Raw genomic sequence first — 11,154 nt, 5'->3', positions numbered from 1 at the left:
TCTTCAGTAGCCCAGAACTGACAAAGAAATCACAGCCTGTAGAAAGGATGTGGTTTAGCTTCTGTTCAGACCACCTGAAGGTACTAAAGCTACACGCTGATCCTGTACTCTGCATATAAAGTATTCAAAACATTGTAAATATACTCTCCAGTAGTTTTTAGAGTCCAAGCAGATATATGTAAATACTTTGTTTTGTCCAGTTGAACCACAGATCTAAGGTGGAATAAGTCGTAGCCGTCATTGATTTCATCGAGACGTTAAAACGGCGGCTTTCTGTCAGTCAGCCTTGGGTTTGTGTTACGCTGACACGGCAGCACATTAATGAAAAGAGACGATGCTCGGTGTGGCAGCGATACAGGAAAGAGACGAGAAAGAGACAAAGAGACAAAGAGACAGGAGACGGGTTTGAACTAACCACCACTGTAAGCATTAGGAACGATCTAGTAATAAAATCTAATGAATGGGGATTTTCAGCATCCCCATTTTTAGACAGTAAATTTTGTTGCCCATCTAAAAACCAGCGTATACAATCATTAGATTGCACACACAGCAGATTGGATTTATTTTCACCTTCATCTTTTTGCTGTTTTTGAATGCAGAATCCACTGGAAAATATAATCCTGGGCCAGAAAGCATGCGGCATTGGATTCTGCAGCAGACGTGCTGTGAATTGGTCTTAAATCCCTAAATTTGTCTGCATTTACAGACCACCATTGTCAGCTTACGTTGTACACCGTCACAGTATAAATGTCAAAATGCATTTTTAGATATAAAAAAATCTAATTACAGTTGCACAGTTGGAATCTGTCAGACGTTATAAAGTCTTGCTTTGCTACTTATCATCTTGTGCTGTGGTTTTACACCTCGAAGGGGGAATTATTTTGAACAGACTAATCTGATGTGAGAAGATATGAGGAAAGACACAGTGATCCAGACATTTTCCATACAACAACAATGCTTTGGCTTCAGGGACCTGCTGAATCCAAGTACAGATCAGGTTCGGGCACTTTTTTCCTCAAAATTAAAAAATAAATAAATAAATAAAAATAGAGAGAGAGATGATTCTGAGTGGGAAAAGTGGAATATTTGGTTGAGTTTATATGGAATGACCCTTCATGACACCAAAGAAGAGAAAGCACAGTACAAAAAAAACAAAAATAAAGTGCCTTTTGGTTCCTGAGGCTACTTAGCACATAACACAACTTGGTGGAAGAGGTTATGAAACAGTTTAGTTAATGTATTTAATCAGATTGTGTCCAGCAGGAAATATCATTTTTGTGCACAGGTCAGATCCTGCCTCAGAGATCTGCATGCAGTCACAGCGTAACTCAATAATGTGCTCGCTGCGGTCGGGGATCAGAGCAGTGCAAGCGCAGGGAGGCAGCGCTACAAACTCCGCTGGCTTTTATTCAAAGACAGTGGCACTCGTGGAGTTGTATCACTTATCACTTAAAGGTTAAGTCATGGCAAAACTATCACACCTGGCCTAGCATCTTCGATTTGAATTTGAGACGTGTGAGAGCGAGGAACCTGCAGCTTTTTAGCATTCACAGGAAAGAAAATAACCTCTCCAGGGAGGCGAAGGAGTTTCTTCCCTTTGCTCTTCCTCTCAGTAGCATCATTCCGTGTTATCCTCGGGCATCTTGGAGGACGACCATGAGGGAAAAAAACAGATCCAAAAACTGATTTCTGTCTACAAACTTCCCAGCGCACCTCCCAGTGCTGCAGTGTCATGACAGCCAGAACCGACTGATGACAGGATGATACGCTGATGCTCTTCTTCATGCAACAATGCACAAGCACTGACACCCGCATCAGAGCTCACACCAATGCCACGCACCTTTGATGACACGGAAGACGCCCGACTTGGGCTGAGACATGCGCACGCACACACACACACACACACACACAGAGTCTCAGAAGTCCACCCTCCTCCTCTTCTGAACACTGTCAACATGGATCAGCTTGCATTGACTCATAAAGAAACTCCTAAAAATAAGTCTGTTGGCAGGGTGGAAACAGACAATGCAGAGCACGAACCAAAACGTCACATGTGAGCAGACATAAGACCAAAAAAAGGAGTAACAGTGGCCAAGAACACATATTACATCTCCATAATTACACTCATGCATAGCTCACTTAACACCAGCTCCGTGGTGCAGAAATGGATGGCTGTAAACAAATGTGTTAAACCACACACTGCTTGCTGACCTGAATCTCTTCATTGCTTAACCTGTGCCTCTGCAAAGCCTGCCACGCAACATGGCAACAGCCAGAGGGATCACCTGATATGCTCCGGCAGAGTTGGGATATCTCATTTCTGCTTAGCTCACTAAAACGGAAATCCAGCCTAAAACTGAGACGTGGTTTTCTTTTTGGAGCCCAGCAGGGTTCAGCATTAAGAGGTCCAGAAAGACATCTGTGAATATATAAATCAACAACATAATGTTAAAGATCTTGGGATGATCTAACCTACACTTTTACTTCATATAAACTATAAAATACTGTGCGTTATCTCATCTGCCAACTAAATCATCAACTGTTACCAAATTTAATCAGCTGCATAAAGATAGATGAAACAATATCACCCAAATAAAAGAAAATAAAGAAAAAGATTTGGAGTTTCTACTTAATTTTAGAACTAGTCAATAATAGAAGCAGAGCTGTTACAGAAGATGAAATTATAAAGTGTCTTTTTATGATCTTAATGAAACCATAGTTAGATGAAGTTTGACTAAAAGGAAATGTATCCCAGACCAGAGAAAAAGAAAAAAACAATGTTGAATGTGAAAATTGGAGGAAGGTCAAATGTGTCAAAAATGAAAAGATGTTCAAGAAGGAAAGAAAAAAAAAGTAACTGTCAGAGAAAATCTTTGTGACCTTTTCCAGGAGACTGACAGCAGAGTGTGAGACTGATGTGCTACATAAATGTGATTCTACGTGAAACAAAGATAAACGTCTTCCTGACTCTCCTAAATAATTCTAGTCTGACCAAGTGGCTGCTTCTGTGAATGAACACGTCTCTTTTCTTTTATCCTCACTAAATACACTCATTGTGTATTAATATATTATATTGGTGGCTAAATTGGAAATATCTGTTGGCTACCAGCACATGCCTAGCATCGTAGCCAGCAGATGCTAGGCCCTGAGCTGGAGTCAAACTTGCCAACAATGGCCAAGCGTGTGAGATTAGCTAAAAGCTGAGAGGACTATTGGCAATTTCCAGTGGAGTGAAAAGATTTTCCAACCGGCACAAATTCAGCACCTCTGGACGCTAAACTCCATTTTCATTAAAAATGCTCTGAGAGGTCCCAAGACCACAAACCCAGCTGAGACACCTGCGTCAGTCACTTGAAATTGTGGAGTTGAGGCCTAGCAGACAGCTGGGAGTTACAGCTCCCCGTGTTTGGTCACCGTGTCCCTAACTTCAGTATTCACCTGTGGATTTTTATTTGCATTTTAATTCAATTCAGTTCCATTTATATAGTACAGAAAACAAGCATTCAGTGGGCTAATAACTTTCCAATGAGACGTTGTGCACACCTTAAACTCTGTTTCAGAAGTTTTGCATGAATAAAGACAAACCTCTGTGAAAGGGAACTTTGAAATATACATTTCCACAATTAAACACGTTGCAATCAAAAAGACAGTGGTTGTATTTGCTCTGAGACGCAGTGCTTCCTGGATTCAAGTAGGTTTTATCTGAGGTGTTTTTTGGCTCATGTGTCTCGGTTGGATTGTGCGTTTGATAAAACTTGTTGAGCTTCTTTAACATACTTGTCCTTAACTCATCTACATCACAAACCTCTGGAATTGACCACATTCCTCTTTCATTATGAAGAGGTGACAGAAACGAGCCTGAATCAGAGGGAAGCTTTTTGGATTTTTAAATTAGGCCACTGCATACTCAGACTTAAAGGAAGACTTTGATTTGATTGTTTTTTTAGGTTAAACATGACCACGCCATGAGAATGTTAAATGCTATTAAAAGACAGTGCCTTTGACTCATGAGATTAGACAGTGCTGAAAACACTGGGGTCCATTAGTCAATGATTTAAGGTCTTAGTTCAGAACAAGTCTGAGATCCTGAAACGGCTCGATGTGCAGATGTTGCTTTGAGTCTTCACACCGCCATTAAAATTTCAGAAGTACAGGAACCTTAGTGCTTTTGAGTATTAGTAATATGCTCATATATCAATCATTCAAACTTTACAAACCCTCTGAGTCAGCTTCCAATTCAATGCCAATGAAAGTCAAGCCTGTGAAGTATATTTTCTGCTGCATACTGAGCACCGTATTATCCTCAAACCTGCATGCCAGCGCTGCAGTCTGGTCATTTTGTATCAGTGACAATGCATAAACACGTAAACACATCAGCCTCTGGCTGATAATGTAATCTGGCACCGGCCCCGAGGGCCGAGCAGAGTGGAGGAGAGCAGAGTGCCAAGCACTCCAGAGGCTAAGTTTGCTCACCCGCTGTAACCCTAAAGCCTGTGCAGATTCTATTACCGTTTCTGAACAGTTCAGTAAACCATCAGTCTGCCATTCTCCACATTAATGATGAGTGTGCTTTTATAATACCCACATCTCTGCACAAAGACTCTGAGCTGCATTAGAAAACACTGATGCTGCTGTAAATCTGAATATGTAGGCGTGTGTAAAAGTGTGCATCTCCTCAGATTTGCTTTTAATTCTTTGCCACAGTAAACAACGTGACGTCTTCTACTCGCCTTTGCCCACTTGTGAGAAACTGGTTCTGAATCAGGGTGACGATGCCCCTTTAAAAATCCCCGTCCAGAGTGGAAACAGACTGCCCCCTGTTGTAGGCACACGCTCTGACCCACAGCCAGCTTTCTTTCAATTCATGAGATTTTAATCCACCCATATAAAAAAAGCAGGTCATGCTTGAAAGAATGAACTGTTTTTCTCAGCTGCTCTTTGGTAAAAATCTGCATTATTTCCCATCTTAAAATGTGCAGAAATGTTAGTTTGAAGCAGAGGTATAAATGAAAGGCCTGCTCTCCTGGTCACTGAAATGTCCATTTATTTATATATAAATAAATAATGCTTGAATAAAATTGGGTTCTTCTGTCAGAAACTTCATGATTTACATTCTCATAATTTTAAATGCAAAACAATAAGAACACCTTTTTCTTTAGTTTTGTTAAAATTGATGCAAAATCGTATCTTTTCTCTGCACAAACGAACCCCAGTTATATATCTCTGCATGAGAAATGATGTTTTTCCTCTCAACAGTATTAATTCAGCATCTCTGATTAGGAGCGTGCTCTCGACGAGCTCATCCGAAACACAAAATTAATCCTGGATCAACAGTCTTTCTCAGAGATGTTTGATAAATTAGGTCCCTTATCTTTCCAAGGAATGGCATTCTCTCGCCGACTATTGGCATTAGAGCAGAGCCGTCTTCGAAGAGCAGCTCCGGTGTTAATCAACTCAGCAGTGCATGTTTCTCCTAAATCCTGTGCTCAGTTACTGGATCATGTACTGTCCCATTTAGCAGAGGATACGGAAAGAGTTTGCCCCACTTTTTAATTTTTGTTGACTCATTGCTGTTCATCTCCGAGGAGCACAATTAAAACGTGAAGTATCCTGGGGGAGTAGCAGTCCTCTGTGTCACTGAATCATTTTATCAATGAGTAAAATCCTGGGTATATGTTGTTGGATTTTGCCCACTGCTAGGGTCTCCCACAGCAAATTGGTCCTGGGTAGTACACATAGATAACTCAGTTCTTTGGGGTGAACCTATTCTCATTTCTTTATTTTCGGTCATATATGAACCGTTCCAGCGGAGCATTCCTCGCATTACGTCTGGCACAGATTTAGTCTGCAAACGCACCCCTCAAAGCAGATCATCGTCTGTTCTTTGGAAACACACCTGCTTTGGGGCAAGTAATGTTAACCAAGAACATATGCACAGAGTGCTTTAGAGTTGTGTCTGTGGCATAAAGCAACACCACTAACTCATTCAACTGCCTGAAAACACACGGCAAACTGCAGTGTAATTAATGCATGAAGGCCAAGAGAAAACAACGCAATGGCTGCTAACCTGAATCGTCCGACTCAGACGTCCTTAAAGCGCACCTGTCTGTATACCATCCAGCTCCCAAAGACCCACTGAAATTACCAACACGACTGCACCCATGTTGGCCACAGATGTGTCCATTAAACACGATGACTAATGTTGCTTCAGGAAAACGATCAGAATATTGGTCAAAGGTATCCCACGTGCAAAACCTGTGCTGTATGCAAAGTTTCCAGTGCCTTTCTCTCAGTGCTATTCAGACCCATCATGCAGGTGCAATAAATGAAGTGAAAGATTTTATACTTTTAGGAGATGCATCTAAGTCAGGTATAAACACACTGATATAACTTTGTGTTAAGCTTTTGTTTTTCTTCTAAGAGATGCACTGAATCGAGGTGAATGAGGAGGGTCAACTTTATTTACAGATGTGCAGATGTGAAAGCAGTGTTCATGATGTCAAAGAGAGGAGATATCCTTTATATGGTCATCAGTGAGCACACACACCTGCTGTTCGAAAACGTCTGTTTATGACGGTTTCAGCTTTCAGACAGCGACGAGCTGAGGACCTGCATGAGATAAGGATTATTTTCAACTGTGAACAAAGAAAGAAAATCCCTAGTATAAAAACATAGAGTTGGAAATGAAAGGTCTCCTTTAATGAAGACGTCCACAGATTCAGACAGCTGTAGAAACATTTATCCAGCTCTGACAGCAATGACGCTTTTAGACAACTGAACTAATCTGTTCCTGAATATAGGTTGGGCTTTAAAAGTTGGCCAGAGAGGGCTTTAAATGGGGTGATGAAGCAAACACAAATAGTACATTAAAGTGGGACATTAACTATCAATGGATTTGAGGCTCTACTCAGCTCAGACACCACTAAATGCATATATTAGCAGCATGAATGGACTCAAGTACAAATAACAACCACTATGCTCCTTCACAAAATCACATCTTTGGTACTCGCTAGGAAATATATGTAATCCCCCAGAGCGAATCACTGGCCCGAACTTTTTCAGAGCTGAAAGGGTTTTCCTGTTGTTGGTCAGTACAGGGTTAGGGTGCACATCTACTGCTTCATGTGGAATTTTCACCCTGCTGGTATACCCAAAGGAAACCCCCACTGCACAGTAACTGCAAGGGCAAATAATTGGCACGCTAACACCTTCTAGTTTCTGAAACTGTGCTTGTTCACTGGTTATCAGGTGGAGAGGTCACATTAAATGAAAGGCTTTTGGACACATTTCTTTCAGCTCTGTGTCCTCACAGGAAGAAGGTTGCGGGTCTGCTCTCTCTGGACACCCTGGATTCCAGCTAACAGTGAAAAATACCTCATATAAAATAAATTAAAGCTGTAACTCTGTAACCAATTTTGCGCCATTCTTAAATAAAAACGTTGTACCATTATTTTATTGTACGCCCTCTCTAAGATACAGGTGTCCCATATCAAGAATGCTTTGGTAATACACAACTGTACAGACTTATGGCTTCAGCATTCCTCACCTCGACCGTCATCTGTCGGGAGAAGTTGGCTAATGCTAACACGGAGGCAGATCTAAATATCCCTTCAGAGAGATGACTGGTTGCCTTCACCAGAACTGGATCTGAACAGTGAGAACATCTGTTGGATGTGTTAAGGTGTTTCCTGAAGTCCAGAACAGCCAGAAACAGGCAGCTGAAGAACTTACAACATTACAGATAATACAGAATCCATTTAGCACAGATATGAATACAGGCAGGAGTGCATTGACATTTTAGCTTTCCCTGTTTGCGTCACTCAGGTACAAAAATCTTTGAAACCCACAGCCTTAGTGGGCTCTGCATCAGCGACAAGCAGCTGTACCCTAAAAAAAGCACATTGAGGCACTTTAGCTGCGTGCTCACACCTTATGAAAATCTGTGGAATCATGCGATACTTTTACTGTTCTGTAATCACTCTGACTTGGACCACCGGTGGACTGATACACAGCTCCCTCTGCAGCCACACAGTGCTTCGATGTTTTGTTAAACATTTGTAGAAGTCTGCTATTCCAAGACCTGCAGGCAGCTGTGAGAAAAGGATACATTCGTGGATTTGCAGGCGAATGTTTCCACTTTATTTCTCACATGTGAATTTTCCAGGTTTTCTTGCTCTACTATAATATTAAAGCACTGTGGTGGTGGTGTGGGTGGGGCTTGTTGGCTAACTTTAACTGATAAACAACATGTTACAAAAGGCTCTGCAATTATTTCACAGCTAGTGAGAAACAGAGTGACCTTTCACAGATGTACAGGATGGAAAAGCATCATCCACAGAGCCAGGAGCACACGGCTGCTGAAACATGATCTGCAGTAATGTAAGATGGAAAAGGGCCGTGTGGGTCCTGCCTGTGTAATTAAATAGCTCCACAGCTCTTTTTCTGCATTTAAAGTATGGAAAATAGTGTCCATACTTTACATATTTGTCTGCTTCCTACTGCTTACGTGGCAGTTTCTTCTTTCTTGTTTTTCTTTGTTAATAAAGTATCAATGCTAATTTATTAATGAGATCTGGGTAGCAGGTCTGATACATTGTATATTCCAGTGGATAATTTCCACAGCATTTAAAAGCCCCTCATTTTGCATGTTGTAAATAATCATATGTACTGCAACAGTCTCCGTGAGGCTCGGTGCACAGGTGGAGCTGTGACTTTAATCTGAAACATGCGCTGGAGAAATGGGGCTCAAATATTTCCATTAGCTGCTAACCTGTCGGCATCCTAACGACGCTCAGCCCCGGTTACATCAACAGAAACTCGTAAGCAACAGCAGAAATGTTTGCGTAACTGATTATTGTGCAGGGATCGCAGCTTTGTCACTCCGCACTGCTCCTACACTGACGCCGACCCGGCGTTTCCCCGGAGGCTCCAAACTTTCCCGTAACAACCGCGGCTGCTCTGACCTTTAATGTGCTCGTTGACGACGCTCTCTAGCCGGTCCAGCCTCTCGATAATCCTCAGGGTTTCACCTTTGCTGTCCTCCTCCAACTTTCTCTCCGCCTCGCCGCCGCCGCCGCCGCCGCCGCTCTCCGCAACTTTAGGACCGCTGTTGGCCACGTAGTTGGTGATCCAACCGACGTACAGCAGGCACACGATGTTGGTCATACCGCTCAGGATTACGCATGTCGACACCAAAGTTTTAGTTCTTCTTGTGCACAGCATCGCGACGTCCCTCCATGGGCAGGCAGGTGGATGCGAGGAGAGGACGCGCTCGAGAAATGTGTCCAAACGGAACTAGAGCGAGTCAGTCCGCCTGTGCGCGCTCACGGGCCCGGATCAGCATCTCCACATCCTCCGGCTTTCAGCGCTTTCCACTGCCGCACGAGCGATACTTCAGGTTTTAATCCCAGAGAAAAAAAACACGGAGTCCCGCGAAGCTACCGGCGAGTCCAGCCGCAAAGCCGTGAGACGTAGCAACCCCCCCCCCCCCACAACCCCATCCCACCGGCTCGTAGCCCTTCCACAGCCCAATAGGAGGGGAGGAGGAGGGGTTTGCTGGAGTATGCCCGCCCCCCCACACAGCTGGAGCGCACAGAGGAGTGCGGAGGGGAGGAATGTGAGGAAGCTCAAGTGCATCGACCCAAACGGTGACGATCGGCGCGGTAACGGAAACTAAACGGGTTCGTGTAAGTAAGGAGCGGCATACCGCGCACACACGCGGTATGCCGCTCCTTACTCATCCAAGTCTCGGTAGGAGGTCATCTTTTGCACTACACGTCACATTTATATTAATGTAAGTTCATCTGCATTGGCTGTAAGACATATGTGCATATGAATAGATGAACACACACACACACGTGAGAAACTTTGAAATGAAAGTATAAAAAGTATGAAACTTATAGTGAGTGTGTAGCACAAGCTTAAAGGTGAAACATCTAAGAAGTGTTCAGTTCAGATTATATTTGAAGCTTCAGTAAACGCTGTGCGTTTGTCCACACTTGTGTTTTCCATTAAAACCAGCTGTTTTATCGGAGGCTGTTCCTGAATATTAGCAACTATTCACACGCTTCACTTTGTAGTTTTCATTTAGTTTGAGTTATATTTAGCTACAAGCGCATCATCAAAACACAAATCATCAGCTATTGGGCCATCACATGTTTGATTATGTTTTTTTAGAATACTCGTGATGAACATCATCAGATTCAATTCATATTTAGCCAATTTTATGATTGCAGAGGTTCTGATTGGGCACTGGCACCGGGTTTCCACAGTGACAGTGAATAACTGTTGATTTAGCAATTTCCACTCTTGCTATGAATGTCCATTAACACATGAAAGACACAATATAACTATAAATATAAATATATAACTCTATTTCAAAAAGATGGGATATTGTGTAAAATATAAATAAAAAACAGTGCAATATTTAAAAGGTGTTTAAAGCCTATATTGATTTTTTTAAGAATATAGTCATCTTGAATTTCACGCCATTGACATGATAAAAGTCGGTACAGTGATGAAATGTTAATCACTGTGTTGCGTCACTCTTTCTTTTAACAACGCTGTGTGCATCTCTGGAACTGAGGGGAACAAATCCTCTGGCTTTAAAAGCTGAATATGAAACCCAAAGAGATGTTAATGAAAAAGAAAGAGGCCTTCGCTGAGCTGAAAAACCAAAATAAATGATCAGAGAAAGAGCAAACATGTTAGAAGTTGCTAAATCATCAGCTCAACAACACATAAAGACCCAAAAGACCACAGGAGACAACTAAAGTGGATGATACCAGAATTATTTCTACGGTTAAGAAAAACAGCTACACATCTAACCAAGTCAGCAACACAACAACACTGAAAGTCCACAGTCAAAAAGTGCCTTCATACAAATGCCAACCATTTCAAGCAAAGTGCAAACTGCTGGTTACACTGACTTTGCCAGAAAAAAGAAAAACTTTGAGCAGATGAAGGTAAACGTGAGCCAGAATGATGGGAAATGAAAAGTTTGGAGAAGAAGAGAATCGTGATCCGAAGCAGTGTTACGGTACTGGCATGTATGGCTGCCAGTGGACTGGGTTCATTGGTGTTTATTGAAGCTGTGAATGCTGATAGAAGCAGCAGTATGAATGGTGATGTGTACAGGGCTGCACTCTCTGCTCA

The 11,154-nt window shown here is 42.3% G+C and overlaps 1 protein-coding gene and 1 non-coding gene across 3 annotated transcripts in view; both read right to left on the bottom strand.

Moving 5' to 3' along the window:
• The window catches only part of LOC109194212 (polypeptide N-acetylgalactosaminyltransferase 18), a 171,459-nt gene extending 161,815 nt beyond the window's left edge, over positions 1–9,644 (bottom strand). Inside the window, exon 1 of one of the 2 annotated variants that reach the window (XM_005449193.3) lies at positions 8,964–9,644. In XM_005449193.3, coding sequence (XP_005449250.1) covers positions 8,964–9,222 — 259 coding nt within the window. In that variant the 5' untranslated portion in view covers positions 9,223–9,644. The remainder of the gene's footprint in view (positions 1–8,963) is intronic. The other variant, XM_003439526.4, reaches the window with a different exon arrangement.
• On the bottom strand, positions 6,417–8,957 carry LOC100696422 (uncharacterized). Its single transcript, XR_002062701.2, has 3 exons — positions 8,108–8,957; positions 7,547–7,664; positions 6,417–6,609 (listed from the first exon to the last, which is right to left on the bottom strand). It is a non-coding gene; the product is annotated as an uncharacterized LOC100696422 (transcript).
• Positions 9,645–11,154: the final 1,510 nt, after the last annotated feature.

The sequence above is a fragment of the Oreochromis niloticus genome, linkage group LG7, assembly GCF_001858045.2.
Source record: "Oreochromis niloticus isolate F11D_XX linkage group LG7, O_niloticus_UMD_NMBU, whole genome shotgun sequence".
In the NCBI taxonomy this organism is placed as follows: Eukaryota; Metazoa; Chordata; class Actinopteri; order Cichliformes; family Cichlidae; genus Oreochromis; species Oreochromis niloticus.
This window is presented reverse-complemented; position numbering and strand designations above follow the sequence as displayed.